General features: G+C 35.5%; 1 protein-coding gene across 3 annotated transcripts in view; it reads right to left on the bottom strand.

The window, feature by feature from the left end:
- Positions 1 to 18,736, bottom strand: part of PPP1R12A (protein phosphatase 1 regulatory subunit 12A) — a 113,591-nt gene that overhangs the window by 20,739 nt on the left and 74,116 nt on the right. For 2 of the 3 annotated variants that reach the window (XM_058023703.1, XM_058023705.1), the window contains exons 7-17: positions 18,545 to 18,633; positions 18,271 to 18,428; positions 13,467 to 13,588; positions 10,755 to 10,970; positions 9,868 to 9,962; positions 8,752 to 8,874; positions 7,222 to 7,383; positions 6,604 to 6,780; positions 2,890 to 2,980; positions 1,260 to 1,457; positions 915 to 1,083 (exon numbers count right to left, since the gene is read on the bottom strand). In XM_058023703.1, the coding sequence (XP_057879686.1) occupies positions 915 to 1,083; positions 1,260 to 1,457; positions 2,890 to 2,980; positions 6,604 to 6,780; positions 7,222 to 7,383; positions 8,752 to 8,874; positions 9,868 to 9,962; positions 10,755 to 10,970; positions 13,467 to 13,588; positions 18,271 to 18,428; positions 18,545 to 18,633 (1,600 nt within the window). The remainder of the gene's footprint in view (positions 1 to 914; positions 1,084 to 1,259; positions 1,458 to 2,889; positions 2,981 to 6,603; positions 6,781 to 7,221; positions 7,384 to 8,751; positions 8,875 to 9,867; positions 9,963 to 10,754; positions 10,971 to 13,466; positions 13,589 to 18,270; positions 18,429 to 18,544; positions 18,634 to 18,736) is intronic. The other variant, XM_058023702.1, reaches the window with a different exon arrangement.

Raw genomic sequence — 18,736 nt, 5'->3', positions numbered from 1 at the left:
TTTAGGACAAAGGGAAAAAAAATCAGAAAGTATATCCAGCCCCAGTAACTATGGCAATACTGCTATATAGTTCGTGGAGATTTCGTCAGTGGATCATTTTATCTGACCCTCTGTAGAACAAAATTATCAATTTCAATCACTAAACCCCACTGAAGTTACTGATCAATAACTTGAATTAAAGTATTTCTCTCAAGTCAACAGTGTCAAGTCCAAGAACAGGAGATCACACTGTTAACAGGCTCCTCATTTGACAGGCAAAGAATCAGGCACATCTCTCAAAATTATATCAGGGGACTCACATTTGAAATGAAGGCAAAATCTCTGTGACATCAGAGAACATTTTGTGATCTCTGTATCATGCATCTAATCCTCAGTTTAAGATTACATAAACCAGTTAAAGCATACAGAAGTATGGTTACATTTGAACCGCAAAGGGAAACATCCCCTTTCCTTTTCTAGCTGCTGGTACAACCCTGAGAGGTCCTTAAAGAAATAAAGCATCATTTCAGTCCTTCAGTGTGGAAGGACTGAAACAAACCCCTAGTTATTTAGCAATTATTTAATAAAGTAAAATTCCTTCTTAATACCTGAAAGTATTTAGACCCTGAAATATAGTATTTTATTACAGGGACTGTGTTAAAGTAGAAATTACAGCATTATGTGGGTATTTATGGGAGTATATTTGAAATTTCTGTGACCCAAAAATGGAAAAAAATCACATGGCCGCGAAACACCACCAAATACAGAAAATCTTTTTTCCTCTCTGAAAGTTTTGAAATTTCTTACAGAAGATTTGAGCAAGGTACATTCCCAGTGGTCTTATGTATCTCACCGCATTCTGACATACCTATAGGAATGTAAACTGTCCTTTGTCAACAAAATAACAAAAACTCCTTCCTAAACCATACTCCTACCTCTCTCACTTTCCTTTGTTCCACTCCGAGAATAGGCAGAAGTTATACCTATAAGGCTGTTTGGTCTGTTTAGCTGACTTGAACTGGATAAAGAGCTAGTGGACGTGGAGAGCGAAGAGGTGGATGATGAGGAAGTCGAAGTGGAACTTGGTCTGTAGCGATGATACGGCTATTCAACAGAAAAATGTCAGAATTAATTTACCAAGATTAACAAATACAAACCACGGGATATGAAAACATTTAACCATATAAATTACTCTTACAGTACTATCAAAATTAATATAATATAGTTGGAGTAAAGATTCCTATAATTTCTATACCTAAAGAGACTCATCATGAAAATACCTCTTCAGCAGTTCGGGAGTATCTTTGTTTATAGTCATCATCTTTAGTTTCAGATTCTTTCTTTTCTTCTTGTTTTTCTTTGTCTTGCTTTTCTTTCTCCTCCTTTTCTTTTTCTTCATTTTCCTGCTCTCTGGTTCGTGAGGGACGACTTCTTCCTATAGTTTTTTCAGCTTCTTGAAGATCTGTCAGTGTTACGCCCTGTGAAAACAACAGTCAGGAAACACCATTCAAATATAACGTTAACATTAATGGAGATGATCACATTACATAAATATTTTAAAGAAAATATTCAACTTAAGAAAATGAAATCTATCTATTAAGAAATAAATTTTACCTACATATTCTACCTATAAGCTTTCCTCTTGAATCTTGGAACCAAACATCCCTCTGATATGTGGCAAATGTTTGCTGTAATGCAATCTCCCACAGACTCTCCAGCAAGCCAATTTTTAGCTGAACTAGTAGAGATTGCATAGAAGATCCTATAGAAATAATTTAAGAATCCAATAGATGCTTTTAATACGATCAAGAGCATAGTAAATATTTCTGAAAGAACCCTAAAAATATAATACTCATATTTTCAGAAAGGTTAATACTTTACAAATTAATTTCTTCCAACTGGATTTTTAGGTCAGCAACACTAAAAAGTCTCTTGTTATTTTTAGGCTATAAACTAGTTTTGAAATAAGTTTAGAAAGCAAACAATTTTATGAAGACAGTTTTTTTCTACTGTACTTTTCAGCTGATGCCTTACTGAGACATTGCTCAAAACACTTTGTAATCTACTCTTCAAAGCCAACTTTGCATCTTATGAGTTACTGAATTGCTTTGAGTGTTGATCAAATTTAATCCAGTAATTCCCGGTAGCTTCTTCACTGTAAGGATTCAGCAATAGTTAGCCTGTAGCCTGACCATCATTCAGGGCTCTGAATTAGTACTACAAAGTAAAAATATGTCCTATACAATGAAGTTGTATCAAGCAGTACAGATCTCTCATTTGGAAAGCTAACCAGAAGTATATGAGGGGTTTAAAACTGCAAAGATTAGAAAGCAACATCAGTAAGCAATGTAGCTATGGACTCCGCCTAAAAACAGGAAAGGAAAATGGCTACAGTACTTTGTGCTGTTTTATCCAGGGACTGTTTGCTGATAATTCTCAGTTTGCCAGCAGACAGTGGTTAGCAATTGCTCCACTGCCCAAAGAGCATTCAAGTACCATTAGAGATACCCTATTTCGCTCCTGCCACATTGCTCCCTGTGACAGGACTGTGCTAGTTGCTGATAGATACGGATAAAAATTGGGAAGAAATTCCAAATATATCAGTACGTAAACTCAGAGAGAGAAACGCTGCAAGGAGATAGGCAGTTAGATACTAGATTATTAGCACATAATAAAAACCTCTCTTTTAGTATGTTTCCTTCTCCAGAGAAATAAGATTAAAAGTATTTTTTAATGTTATGAATCTTATTAGCTATCCATGTTGATCAACTCAATCCTATTATCTACAATAGCTCCTGCACAGAAAAAAAAGGTTAGAAATGGATGCAAATGCAGTATGCTATGCCTGTTTCTGAAGAATGATGTTATGGGTAAGTTTTCAAACATGTAGAAGCTTTAGTAATACTATACCTGTGTAGATCTTCTAGACTGTCTTGCTTGCCTGGATCTAGCTTTTCTTTGGGACTCGGACTCTTCATCCCGTACTGGAGTGAGGTATGATCTAAAGAGTTAATTACAAACAAAATTGGCACATGATAATTTCTGCACAAATTTATTAAATGGTCAACCCCCCCCCCCCCCCAACAATGCAGACTGAAAACAAAGTCATAAGAAAATATTTAACTTTATGGGATAGATTACATTTCAGACATTTCATTCACATCATACTGATCTATTTATTCATCAAGACAGTAGCTTTAGAACTCAATTAAATAACACAGTTTTCCTACTTTATTTAGATTTCTTTTTACCATTTTCTATAAATTTAACTTCAGCTCATTTGGTATATCACTGGTCTACTAACACAGGGGTAGAAGACCTCAGAGATTCAGCCAGTTAGACATTTATATAATCAAATATGTGTATGCATTACCTTTTAACATAACTTATAAGGTTTCAGAAAAAGCCAAATCTACTGTTAATGCAGAAAATCTAATTGTATCATCCATTTCACTAGAAATTAAGAATCCCTGAGGAGGTGGTTACCATACTTTCACATTAATCATCCATGCTTTGAGTAATCCAAATCCCTTTGAAAAAATGAGCTTAAAAATAAATTCTCATGAAACCCACAGCAGTCCTGCAGAATAAGCAGGTAAGTGTAATCAAAGATAAAAGGCTACTAGGGTAGATACAAAGTCTGGATTCTTTTTAAGAAATTCTCTAATCCAGATAATAAGTAAAAATCCAACAGGACATAGATACATGCACAAATGCATAAATTTGTATGTATGTAAACCCATAATTAAAGAACTTAAAATATTTTAATGCATTTATTGATTTTCTATGGCAGAATACTTTGGGAAGCTGCTATAATTTCACATAGCTTTTAAATCCTTAAATTGGCTAAAATTAGAAAAAAAGTGAAAAAAAAATTTGAAAAAAAGCGAAATCAAAAGGTTGCCTAAAGGCTGTTTAAAACCTCTCTGAGGCGTCTTTAGATCAGATTCTATAATATTTTCTGATTGTCTCTATATATAATTAGTTAAGAATAGTTAAGAGTCACTGGATGAAGTTTCAATAATTTGATAGTGATTATGCCATCAGTTATTAACACCTAAGTAATTTATGTATGGAAAGAGCAGTTTGCTCACCTAACAATATATTTAGTAGCCTTAGCACATACTAAAAAGAGTTCTGAAACAATCATAAGATTTAAAAAACTTCATTTACACAGACCTATGGATTACAACCTATGCTCTACCCCATTAAAATACTTACAACTTACTGCTATACTTAAAAATGTTGAAACAAATCCCATCTTATGGTACATCTTAAAAAATCTACACTATGTAAATTCGATTTTCTTATTGGGTCTCTTGCAAGCAGCATTTTTGATTGACTTTCTACTTCCCAAAAACTCTAGGCCATTAGGCTGCTTTAGTTAACCTGATCTGAACCACCACCTACCTAGGAGGGCTTGACTGCAGAGCACGTATCATCTTTAGGGCTTAAAATTGCTACAAAACTGTTTTCCATAACTTTCTTTTTACTAACTGCTGTACCTGCACCTACCTTCCAACAAATCTGAAATACTTTAAACTGCACTGAGAAAAAATGAAAAGTCTCAGCTTTTCAGGTACACATTGCAGCTACAGTCAAGAGTAGAAAGTGCTCTTCCCTAGCATCCCTTGCATGTGTCACACACAGCTACCTACGCTGCATTATTCACGATACAGACTTAGAGACTCAAGTTTGTCATTTCCTTCCCTGATTCTCTAAACCAATCCTAAAAGTCAAATGAAGAATATAGCTTCTTCAGCTGTTCCAAAAGAATGCACCATTATGTGCTTTATCAATAAAGTACTTTATTCCTCACTTTCAACTATCTTTGAAATAAGTCTTGCAAACATACTTTCTAAATATACAATTTCAGTCAATAAACACAGATTAACTGACTTCATTACTTAATATATAGCATGTAATATTTAATATAGATTTATTTTTTCGTGTGCATAGAAACATATGTAGATACACACACAAATATATCTATCTGTATATATACAGATAGATATGCCTGTGCTCATATTTAGAGCACAACATTCTCAAATGCAGGCAGCAATTATTCCAATTTTGATTTCTAAGATTCATGGATATACTAATATGCCATCAAGAATGCATCTGCAACAGTATATTACACAATCAGCCCAGTCAGAGAAAACCCCAGCATTTCAGGCCAACTATCTAAAAAAAGGTATCTAAAACATATGTACTATATGCACATTACTACACATACACCGGTTAGAGCAAACGAGACAGCAAAAGCCTAATTCTAATTTTCCATGCCTTTCTAGCTATGTAAGATAGATATAGCTATCTATCTAGATATAAGACTGAAAGAGCATTTGAATTCTAGAATTTGAACTACTCTGAATTACTCTCAAGAAAACACACATTTTGTTGATTATGCTTTTGATTTGTTGGGTTTGGTTCAAATTTCACTATGGAAAATGCAGGTTCTGACTACTGTAGCTATTGAAATTGATTGTTAGCACATGCGGACCCTTCCTGAATCACGGTGGGGAATAATAAAAACATAATCCACTTATCATAGAAGATTTTTCATCTCAGTTTTGGGTAGGAAGGCAGACTACAGAAAACAGACTACCCTAATTAGGCCTCTATAAGGAATCTTTAAATGCTGCTGCCTGAAGCGAACCAAAAGAATACAATTTTCTCCTGTAATAAAGAACAGCTTCATTACCTCCTTGAACATACACAGATACACATATCTGGCACTGATACAGAAAGTACATTTTGAACCTACTACAGGAGCAACACACAAATCTGAACTTGCAGCAGGAGGGTTAAAGGATAAACATTTATAAGTACCCAGAAAAAGAAGAACAAAGGAAAGATAACATGAATTACCAGTCTTTTGAAATCTTATTTTTGCTTCCATAAATAGAAGGAAACAACTCTTTATGGAAACAAATACGCACCAATCTTAAGTCATCCTTCATAGAACTGTAAACAGAAAAACCCACCATATTCTTAAAATAAGATTTACATCAGCTTCTTACTCATTCTTCATACTGAATATCTCTTAAAGCATTGCATTTAAAATTGTACGACTATCTTTCAAGTAGAAGAGACCCTAAATCATGCAATGAAATAAACAGAATGTGTTGGGTTTAATACTCTCTTCTCAATAATGTCAAGCATACAAAATGATTGAAAAACCACTATGCTGTGACTTATTAGCATACTGCCAATTGCACACTACCTCAGTCTGCAGCATGTAATTGTAGTAATTAATTAATTAATTGATAATTTAATTATTTTTAATTCAGTGTTTTTACAGAGTTGCATTACTGGTACTTCTAAGAGGACTCATTTAATCTGTTAAGATAAATAAAATCTGAAAATACCATATACCATATGAGTAACCAAGGCCAGTCAAAAACATACAATATCACAGTTTAAATTTCATTAATGGTCTCTATTAGTACTAAGCTCTTAGATAAACTGAGGTACCAGTTGTTTCAATGCACAGCAAGAAAACAACATTGCTTTACACCCCATACTGTTCAAATCTGTGGTAACCAACACATTCCTTTAAATAATAAATAAAAAGTATAACTTTTGGGTAAGAGCAACATTACTCTTAGGACCTTTACACACCTCCGTCTCTCCCTGACCTCTGATGTTGAGGACACAGTGCCAGAAGTAGCTGTAGTCATGGCTGTAGTAGTGGCTGCAGCATTTACAACTGATGGTGCAACAGGAACGGTCACTGCTGTAGGAACACTGTCCTTTTCTTTCTCAGTACTATCCTCAGCCCACAAACGATTTGAGGTACTACAGCATAACAAGTAGCAACACAAAAAAAGAGAAAAGGAAACAGCTAAACAATGAAAGCACTTTACTAAACAACTAATAACATGTAAAATGAGGGATGGATTTTTTTTTAAGAAACAAAGTGAGAAAGGTCTCTACTATGAAAGCTCAGCTTGAGCTATTAAATTGAATAAATTAAGAATTACCAGTTCAAAATAATTGATTTTTTGTTCTCCAGACCCTTCTAACATTTGATTTATTCTTTTATACCGACATGGCTTTCATGCTACAGTAGAAAGCCATTCACAATTTTTGAGCCAAATTGAATAAAATCAAAACAAATTTAACAGTAAAGTGAAAAAATCCAGAGCCCCAGGATGTACTAAACAAGAACGCATGCACATACATAAGCACACAGTAGACCTGACAAAAAAAAGGAACAAAATGTGCTGGTGCCATTACCTGCTTTGTACACCTGCTGAAGTAGAACCCGTTGTACTCTTCGTAGTAGTGTTTGTGCTGGCAGGCAGCGTTTTCTGAGGACCAGCAGAAGAGGTAACTGTTGATGCAGTACTTGGAACATTAGAACTTATCAAATCATCTTGTCTTCTACCAAAGGAGCCACTGAAGGAGAGACATGTACAATGATGGCATTTATTACTGATATTTACTCATTAAAATATCACCAAGCTGTGAATAATCTACTAAACTTTTGCCCATGTATTCTGTGCCTCAGTTAAGTCTTGGAAACTTCTGGTGCAAAAGAAGCTTTTTTCCAGTTTTTCCTTGGCTAGGACTTTTAATTTATGATTTGAGGGCAGCAGAAGTGTCCCTTAGTCCCAATCATTTCTTCACCAAAGAGGAAAAAGAATAGAATCTCACTCATTTATATAAGAATGTCTTGATCAGATCTACTAAAGCATTCATACAGGGCCCCCAATGTCCCATTTTTAAACTGCTGTTTCACCCACACTGAATACCTCAGAAAATGCAGAACCTTGTTGCACAGCTTGTCAGGAAAGAAAATGTCATCAATATCACTCCTCTTATAATTTGAAAGCAATTAAATATACTGCCCCATTTAAAAAAAAATCTTTAATCATTCCCAGGAAGAATAACCTCCCACTCAGGTTTTTCCCTTGCTCTTCAAGCTATAAAGCAGACCCAATGGTTTACAAGAAATAAATATGCATTATGCTGTATGAGACAGCCTGGTTACTGATAACATCTATGTCAAGACTCAAAAAAATGCTAAGTATGTACCGTGTACATCAGCAGCAGGTACCAATATGCAGCTTAGTTATTCGACTCTTTTCCTTGATCTATTCATTTTAGCTATTTATTGCCCCACTAATTACAATGAAGAATTTGACTCACATAACTACACTGAAACTACACAATGCAGCAAAGTTAATAATGTAGTATATGTGCAGCATATGATTCCTCCTAAGAAAATTCTGCAAGTTAGGAACCAGCACACCTGAGAACTATTCTCGTATTTTCATAATTTACTTTGCATTCAAGTGAATTTTAGGTATTCTATGATGCTGATATGGCTATAGGTATGGCTATAATTCACAATTAAGGACAGCAGTCCAATACCTCCAAGACAATCATACCAGAATTCAACAGAGACGGTGCTTTCCCCCTTTTCATACAGCAAGCAGAATTATACCTATTGCAACATTTTGAAAAATTGTCTTTGACTACTGAACTAATCTGGAAAGCGTCAAATGAACCCCAAACTGAAATAAACCACAGGAAAAAGCAAGCATCTAACTTTAATTATATAGATTAAAATCAGCACAAGCACTCCATCAGCATACAACTGCATGTTTAAAACCAGCACAACCATTGCAATATGCACTTTGCAATTATTATGAACATGGCAATATGTCACCATTCAGTTTTAAACTGTCCTTACAAAATGATTCAGTGCTTGTTAACTTTTAAGCCTATTTTGATTAAAAAAAAAAAGAGAAAATCCCACACCTTTTTTGATAACTTGTGTTTAATGATGCAGGACCTTCATTCAAATTGTTTTTCTTGACATCTTCCTCCCATTTTCTCCTGGTGTAGGAACTGCCACCACGTATTGAACTAGCAGATGAATCCCTGTAAAAGAGATTTTAGTTTAGCGAACTCACATTAAAGAAGGCTGTTCTTGGATGTGGGTTGAACAGGAACTTTGAATTAAAATCCTGGATAACACACTTAAAATAAACATAACTGAATAAGGAATAAAATGGCTTTTATGGACAATCGTTTTCAAGCCTGTGTGAAAAAATACTACATTCATAGTAACACAATTAGAAATATAAGAAGAAAGTAGCATCAAAAGAAAACTGCTAAAGAGGACCTAATCAACATTAAATCAATTGCTGCTTTTTATCTGTGGGCATTGCCAGCTTTGTTTTTCTCCAAAAAAGGAACAAGATGTTTTTCTGTTTGCTCCTGAGATTATCCAGTGCAATAAGGGAAATCTACTTGGCTTTTTTAATAGCTGATTTGATGGCATTTTTCATTCTTTGATGTTATAAGAAGTTTAAAAGCTGGCAGGCCTTTAGAACTCATGATACTCTAAGACCAGCCTAAGTAGGCCTGCAGTAGCCATTCCTGAGGGGTCTGACATGTCTCACTAGCTGGCATGACTTCAGTCATAAGGAATTTCCAGGCTGTTGTTGCAGTTTATAGCAGCAAGGAATGACCTTGCAAAAAGCTACTTAGAAAAACTATCCCAAAAACTGACATACAAAAACTGAATTTCTAACAAAAATACCAGCTCAAAATTTGAAGTTCAGACAGTAGGAAGAATAAAACATGTCTTTCACAAAATTATATATAAGGCAATCAGGTGTAGGAGGCAAAATAAAACAAAACTTTGAAATTATGTATTCTATGTTCAGATACCCTTGGCCATCATAATGTACCTCTTTTTGCATGATAATGTATGTTAGCACTTCTGCAGTTGCAAACAGTTGGTTTTCTGCATAACCTATACAGTCAGACAATGCTATAAATTAGCACAGTTTTAAAACATCAAAGTTTGTCAGTCACTCTAAAATCTTATTTAATTTCATATTAAATGATATATAACTTCATAGTCACCTGTTTTCCTTTTCATCAATGTCAGAGGTACTGGCCAGCCGTCTTGGTATTGTAGGTGCAACATATGCAAGTCGAGTTCCTTTTCCATCTTTCTCCTGAAAGACATTAGTTTTTTTGTTAATTGTTACTATTATTGATTATCTTGTCTGGAAAAGGATCATTATGCCAACTCTGACCATGTTTACTGTAGCCTGATTATACAAATAAGTTTAAAGCTTTAGTTAAAATTAAATATCATAAAAGACTACAACAAGAAAATGAAACTGCTAATGTTTCCATTCTAGTAATGCTAATGACTTTTTTTTTCTACTTTGCTGCAGTACACTTCCATCAGTGATTCCTGAAAGCAACTGGTTCAGTATTTTTATATAGCACAGTACATTACTATTCTTAATCTTTAAATCATATAAACATTTGTATTTAAAACAGAAGCACAAGTTTTATTTTGTTCAGGTACTGGAACAACACTTGGTTTAGCGTATTCATGTTTAGTTACAGAACCAATTTTTGAAAATAAAAAATCACTAAAAAATGAAATTTAATACAAAAGAGACTTCTTTCATTTGTAAGATTCTTTTAGCATAATTCTCCAAGTGATGCAAGCGCTATCAAATCTCCCATGTCCCCGAATTGCAAAAATGACTACTAGCTTTGCAAATCCTAAAAAGGAATAAAATGCCAGACCTATGTACCAGGTCACCAGACATTGAAGGAGCATATTACACTTTGAGAGATACTATAAAGAAGCTGTGTAATTTAACTTTTTGGAATTTTAGTGAAGAACAGATGTGTACTACAATCTTACTTCTATAATATATCATTAACATCTATACTAAGAAAGGTATAAGAAGTCCTCAAAAATGTTGTTTTATCCTGAAAATTATTACCTTTTCTTTGTTGTCCAGCGAAGAGGAAAGTTTAGGACTTGATGCAGAACGCATAACACCTGCCGAGTCCTTTTCTTTCTGAGCTTCTTTGGAAGCAGTAATCTCTGCAAGTGCACCATAACTACCTGTTTTTCTAAGACCCAACCTCCATGAAGCAGGAGATTCATCTTTCCTCTCTTCATCTTTGGGAGAAACCTTGGTTGTAGATGTTGGAAACTATAAAACACATGAAAATGAATTTACATTATTAATTTATGTTATCTGTGGTAATTCAGGCTCCTTGCAAAGATTCGAGAACACAACTGTTTTTAATAATCACAAGTGCTGAACTTGTAGGGAAATTGTAGTGAGAGGCAACCTATGCACTTTTCTCTTGAATTAGTCAATGGGATGAGAAACGTAAGACCGGTCAAGGAACACCACTCTTATAAAAGTTAGCTTACAAAAACTCACACTTTGTAATACACGCTGTGAACTTGAGATAAAAACTTAGAAACATGCAAATCTGGTATTAACATTTTGATTAAATATGTTATTTTGCAACCTGTACATAAACCTGTGCACACAAGAACCTCACCATAGATTTTTCACCCTTACTGGGCACAAGAACAATGCCAGTTTTGCGCAAGCCCTGCCTCCATGATGCAGGATCTACTGACTCCATGACAGGCATGATAGGAGGAATGAAATCATACTAAAGCCAATTCAGACAAGACAAAGATGAAGATTGAAAGGAAGGAAAAGAGAAACCAAAGGTTGTTTTAACACCATATAGCTTGTTCCTAGGTTTATAGTAAGTAACTCTTCATTATAACACAAAAATACCAAAAAAGCAGTAAGAGACTTAAAACCATAGTAGCAGGTAACAACTAAATGTAACACAGCATGTTTACCTCATTCAGAGACAGAATTACAGCTTGCATAGAAAAGAACAACAAAGCCTGTGACCTTACAAGGTCTATGGCCTAAATCTTCACACTGTTGAGAGTACTGGAAGATTCACACTAACATATCCCTCATCTTCTTACCATGTATCATTCGTATCCCTGAATCACATCCCACATGCCAATAGCTAGCGTGGCTATCCTCCCAGACTTGCCTTACCTTCAGTACCTGCAGTCACAGAGCAGCAGACTGAAGGAAACCTGACTTTAGCTTAGTATACTGCATCTGCACCTCTTGGTTTGGCCATCTGTAATGTAAAAGCAGAACTGCAGCTACAGCAGATCAGATGGTGCAGACCCAAAAAGGCAGGTGCAAGATCACACACAGAGCGCTGCTTTACCTTCACTGGTAAAAACAGTTTAAAGCATTTTTGTTTATCGACAGGAGCTGTAACTGCTCCTTTAGATCACATGTACCTGCTATGTTACAAGATAATATTTTTGATATGAAGTATATTTATTTTATAGCTACAGAAGGCCCTGAGCTTTCCTAGTAATAGGAAGATAAGTGCAGTTTATTGTTAGCCTGTACCTTTTACCTAGAAGACCAAAATATAAACCATTAATTTCTGCATAACAGAATCAGAAGTGTATTGATGATTTATAAAAGCTTGTAATTTAGCTTAAAATCAAGCTTATTTTCTCTCTTATGAAAATACTCCCCCATAGCATTCAATCACATACCTGCACCTAAAGTATACTTTGTAAAATGAACCACTATTAGATTCTACTGTGAATATGGAAGTGTAACCCCAGTAAGCTCCCAGGAGCAAAATACAATTCAGAGCAGTATGTCCTAGTAGTATGTCTTTTCCTTCTACTGTGGCTGCAGTATATCATGGTTACCACTTCTCCTGAACATGCAGGAGAAGTTTCAGATGCACTAGTATAGGGCTACACTTTGATGATGATGTGTACAGCAAAGTTGTAAGGAATGACAAATGAAGATGTACTGGCTTACTACCCAGCTTGCTCCGATATTCTAAAAGTTGGACTTCTGACTTTCTTATCTACTGTAATTTTTTTACCCAAGATACCTATCTTCCCCTTACCAAGTAAAACTAAAGTTCATCCAAATTAACTTTTCCTGTTCAAGTTACAAGCTGTAAAAGCTTCCAGCAAGCAATATGGCTTTGCTAGGTGTGGCTTTGAGCTATGCATTGAATAAATCATGTGTCCCTGTTACCTAGCTGTTCCATGAGGTCCTAACCATATTAAAACAAGGATGAGACCCACACAATTTTCTACTTCTTATTTCAGGTATAATTTTCAACTTCTCTGCCAAAGTACTAGCTGAATACTCCAAGGGACTCCCAAAAGTCACATGGTCATGCCTGCCTCCCTTGAATTAAGTGCATCAGAAATACAGGTACTGAGAAACACAAGAACTATAGGTTCTAGAAATTCTGGAGGAGTTTGACATAGAAAAAACTTTCAAAAGATGAAGTTTAGTTTCAGAAAATACAAGAACTCCACTCACTATGCAACAGCATTTTCTTTTTCAGAATGATTTTACATTCAGCTATTTAACAGCTCTGTATTTTAGGTCCCTGTGCAGAATTGAAGTCATTCAAAATTAAAAAAAAATTAACAGCATCTGGGGAAGAACATAAAGTATTTTAGGAATCTGTGCATACTCTTCTCAATTCACCGGTCAATCAAATCAACTATTTACACTAGAATCAAAAATATATACTTACACAGAAAAAAGAAAGAGAAAATCATAGGATTACAATATAATATAAAATAAAAAGGTATTTTCTTTTACCTTCTTAACAGGGGATGTAGGTGCCCCTTGGCCACCAGCTACTGAGGGCGCCGTCGCAGCAACTGATGCTGATTGTGTACTTGTGGTATTTGCATTATTAGCTGCCAAGGTTTTGCTCTTATCTGCAAAATATTGACAAGATTTAATCTTCATTCTTCATTCACAATTTCATCACCTTTACAACACCTAACTGAATTTTCATCCAAGAAATTTCACAGTTAACTTTATGACCAGCATTTTATTATTTATTCCTCAGTGTTTTCTCCCTCACTCCTACTTTACATCTTAGCTAGGTCCACCTCGTTTTCCTAAAGAGTTGAGCACACAGCATGCAACAATGTTTTTGTATTCATCAAGTGTTACCACTCAGAGATGCAGAGACAGAGGTACAGAATCATTCAGGTTCAAAGTGACTCAGGAGATCACCTAACTCACCCTTCTGCTCAAAGAGAGGGTCAATACTGCCTATGAATCAGGTTGCTAAAGGCTTTGGTGAGTCACATCTTGGAAACCTCTGGAGACAGAGATTTCAGTTTCCCCACACAGCTAATGACCATAAAAACTGAAACAGTGGGAGATCTGTTAGCATCTCATCTGATCTCATTAATGCATATAAGTATGTCAAAGGCAGGTGTTGAGGGTGGTGCCAGACTCTTCTTGGTGCTGTCCAGTGACAGGACAAGGAGCAATAGCCATAAACTAAAATACACGGAGTTCCACCTCAACATGAGGAAGAACATTGAGGGTGGAAGAGTTCTGAAAGAGGCTGTCCAGGGAGGTTGTGGAATCTCCCTCTCTGGAGACATTCAAAACCCACCTGGCTGCTTTTGTGTGTAACCTGCTCTAGGGTCACCCTGCCTTGGCAGGGAAAGTTGGACTTGATTTCCAGAGCTCCCTTCCTACCCTGACTATCCTTTGATTCTGTGACTCTGTAACAGTTAATTAAGCACAGAAGGCAGGGGCCAATTTAAAACGAAACCTTTATTCTCTGCTAATTATGCATGTTTGAGTTCAAAGAAATAATTAACTGTACAGAGAAGCACATCAGGAATTCTGGTCACCAGAATGACCTGAGACAGGGACTTGCCTTCCAGAGCACCTATTTACCATTTGCTTCATTCCTTCTTTGTCCCTTGCTTTTCTTACCCACATTTCACTGTCTATCTACCTAGTCTCTTCTGCTTTCTCCAAATTCCTTCCTCTGCCCATGGTTCATAAACCTTAACCCTTCTTACACAAACTCACAGAAAATGTCATGATTGAGATACAACAACTGCTGTCACTGCTTTTGCTTGAGCTTCATAATGTTACACCTCACTTCTGTTTCGTGTATTTGAACTGCACTTTCTTCATGCTTGGATGTTGCCTCCTATTTGTTAGCGCAGTATGAAGCAACATGGGGGTTCAATCCCCAATGGCTTTGGCCTACTAGAGATACATCTTTCCATCTATGTGACCCATACAGCCTGGGAGCAATTAATTTAGAAAGTATACAAGGTTTTCATGCAGTGTTCTTACAACTAACATTTAAATTCAATAAAGTACTGATATACAATTACAAGTTGTGTAATTCACAGTATTGGTGTTACACACTTGTTTTAGTTATGGACATAGTTGAACAGATGTTTTGAATGTTAGTTAAGCAGTAAACAAATACAAATATAAATAGCTTACATGACCAACAGCCCTATATGGAAAGTACTTTTTAAACACAAGTGAAAAAAATGGGTGGTAAAATTCTAGGTTATAAAAAGCTGAACAAGGCAATGTGGACTGACAGTATGATTCGAGATGATACACAGGCAGATCTGATAGAAATTTGTAAGTAATACATCTTTAAAATACACAAAAATGATTCCTAAAATTTTAGCTTTCAGTTTTCCAGGTTCTGTACTACAGCAGTACATAACTCTGAACTTCACATACAGTGTTAGCACCTTCTCCTAACAGTTTAGTCAGACAAAACAATCCTTTTCCAAGCCGAGAACCAAGAACACCGTTGAAGCTTCAGGCCCAAAAGTTATAAACAGTGAATTGAGAAGAGCAATCTGGGAGAATGGGACTTCATAACCTGAAGCTGTAATTGGACATTTAACCCTAATATGTAAATGGACCAAAAGTTATAAAAGTCTAAAAATTCGTGATCTGTTGTCCATCTTGGGTGTAGCCTGGGCCTGGCTCTAGTACTGCCCAAGGTTCATCCTTTGACGGTTTCTCGGCTGTTTAGGTGGCCTGGAAAGGCCCAGGGTGGCCTTGGACAGCCCGGCGCTTCAAAAGACGAGGAGAGACTTCTGATCTTTTCCCGGTCTCGGTGTTTATTAATTGTTTATCAAAAGATTTTCTTTCAGCCCGACAGAGGTCTGCACAGCAAGCCAGCCATGGGCATACTGAGAGCCCCCGGGGCGGTCACTTATCTTTATACCCAAAGTTACGTATACAATATTTATAATTTTTCCCCAATACCTTCTATCCTTATTAACCGGTGCACTTCTAGTAATGACCAATCCCAAAGTGCCACCATCACCACAGAAGATGGAGGCCAAGAAGAAGAAGAAGAAGAACAGGACACGCCCCAATTCCTCCATCTTACTTCTTTAGACCCCCCTGTACAGAAATCCTAAACCCTGTGTTTTACACTCTAATTAACTTATCCCTTCACCATTCACCCCAGTGAAATCCTCCCATCCTCATACAGGTGTCATCTCCTGTGTAGGATCAAAGTCCTGCCACCAGACACTTCTGGCAACGTTCCAGGACTCCCGAGCCCCCCAAGGGTGTTCTCGGCCACTCTGCACCTCAGTCCTGAGGTGCTGAGATCCCACAATCCTTTGAAGGCCTTTTAATAAATACCTACTTTATTCCTTTAACTCTGTCTAGCCTCTGTTCTAGGTGGCCTCTCAAGGCATCAGAAAAAGTTATCAGGAGTGAAAGCACGGAAGGAAAAAATGGATTTTTCACAACTGTATTCTGAAATTATTAATAGAGCAGCAAGAGCACAGTTGTATGCATGACTAAGCTGATATGGACTAATTAAAAAAAATAGAGTACATCAAAAAGAGTAAGTTACAAAACCTGAACTTAGGAAAATTTTATTTTTTATCTTGTTTCCCTGTCCTTTGCAATAAGCTATTTTCATATTCATGTTTTCCTTCTTGGTCTTACAGACAGAAGTGTATTTATATTTAAACTATATTCTCACATAACCAATGAAACAAAAACACAGGAAAAACTTTTAATTATCCCAAAAGATTTGAAATCACCATTTCTACAGCTTTAGAATACAGAACACTGTTAAAATATTCCACAACCAGAATGCTCCTTATAATAATAATATTTTTCACTTGAAAAATCTTTCACGACCTTAAGCTGAATAATGGTAAAAAAAAGGGAAAGTAAAATCTTGGAACTTAGGAGATGTAGCTCTACAGGGAAAAGCTTCAAGTGTATCTTGCCAAATAAAGTATGATAAAGCCTTGTTGATATTAAAACCCCTGAAGTTTACATAAATTAATTCTTGTGTCACAGTCAAATTTTCCTGGCACGAACTACTGGCAATGAAGAGAACACAGTTACCAGAGTCATAAAGTTCAGCAGACATTACAGTCAGCTCAGTGACAGAGAAATTACTACATGTTATATATTATAAGTAGTTTGAGTTTAGCAAAGCTCAGTAAATAATGGATGCAAGTACACTAAGGTAAAAAAGTAATTACAAAGTCTGCCAGACATTTTTTTTTAGCTTAATATTGAAATGCTGGATTATTTCAAACTACAAAAAAAAAAAAAACAAAAACAAACCCACAACAGAAAGTTTGGTTTCACAAGTTATTTTTACTTCTATCTACATTAAATACTTATGATAAATTGGCTAGCTCTGAAATACACTATTAGTCTTGCCTTTTCAGGTGTAGAAATTAGAATGTATTAAAATAAAAACTGACAGCTCACCAAACCCGGTTATTTTTAAAAGTTAATGTATAAAATATTAACAGGCTGTTTCTAATGACATCCATGTCTCTGTAAGGTACTGCTGCATTGCAATTCTTATATTCTTTATTAGGATTAAACATATAGCTTTAAACACTTATTGTCAGACACTTGTTTCCTGGTTTGAACGGAAAATACACATTTTGCTCTTTAATTAGTACTTACTGCTCTGATAATTGTTCAGGAAAAAAACAACCCACTAATTCTATTTCTTAGGAGAAAAATACAAATGCAAAATTTTTCAAAGAACATTCCTCTTGAAGTTATATATGAATTAACAGTCAACATTAAAATACTACATTTAAAAGTTTATCTCAGAACACACTGAATATATATGCACTACTACTTTATGAATACCTAATCCAGATTAAGTAGTAATTACTTCAAGATCGTAAGAACAAATGAGAATGTTTGCACTTCTTCTGATTCAATCTCTGCACCAGTTCCACAAGCAAATACTGCTAAGAATTCTTCCTCTCTAATTTGACCTTCTAACTTTTTCAATGTTTCTGACATGCTACTTCAGGCTTATATTGTTTTATCTATCTAATTAACAGCATCTATTTGTTAAGCAGCCAATCAAGTAAGCTGCCTAATAGCTTTAACCTAAGTAGCTACCAGTGCAGACATCCATTGGATACATCTGTTATGACTCAACTTTAGACATATACAAACTTACTTTCAAATAACTGGAAACTTAGTGAAATACAGAAGAATAAGAGAAATGTAAGATACTTAACTCTGTATCATGTGGATATTAAACAAGTAAATTTATAAAGTAAATATTTAATGAAATGCAATGCTCCAAATAACATACCTGTCTCTGCTTCAGATTCTGAGTCATCATCCTCTTCCTCTTCACTAGAACAACTGGATTCATCCTTCTTTCCTTCTTCTTCTTCATCTGCTTTCTCTTGCTCCAGAGACTCTATACTAGATGCATTCTTTTCTTGCTCCATAATCAGCGTCTCCTTACTGAGTTTGTAAAGAAAAGTATTTACTAAGTACTAAAGCTTGTTAAGTAGGACTTTGTGACAGTTGTAAAGCCATCTTTTTTAAAGACTTCCTATTTTTTTTTTATTTTTACTTACTTTTTAAATGTTTTCTGTGTCTGATTATTATCCAAGTTGGCTGTGGATTCAATTAGGGGAGATTTCTTTTCACGTTTTTCACTATGAAGCTTCAAAACAGAAAATGATGCAGTTTAATTGTTAGAATGGCATCAGTGCGACAAAATAACAAATGGAGGGGAATTTCTAATTACTACAAACACTAGAATGTGT

Source organism: Melospiza georgiana, chromosome 4 (genome assembly GCF_028018845.1).
Source record: "Melospiza georgiana isolate bMelGeo1 chromosome 4, bMelGeo1.pri, whole genome shotgun sequence".
NCBI lineage: Eukaryota > Metazoa > Chordata > Aves > Passeriformes > Passerellidae > Melospiza > Melospiza georgiana.
The sequence above is the reverse complement of the archived record's forward strand: the minus strand, read 5'-3'. Positions and strand labels throughout refer to the sequence as shown.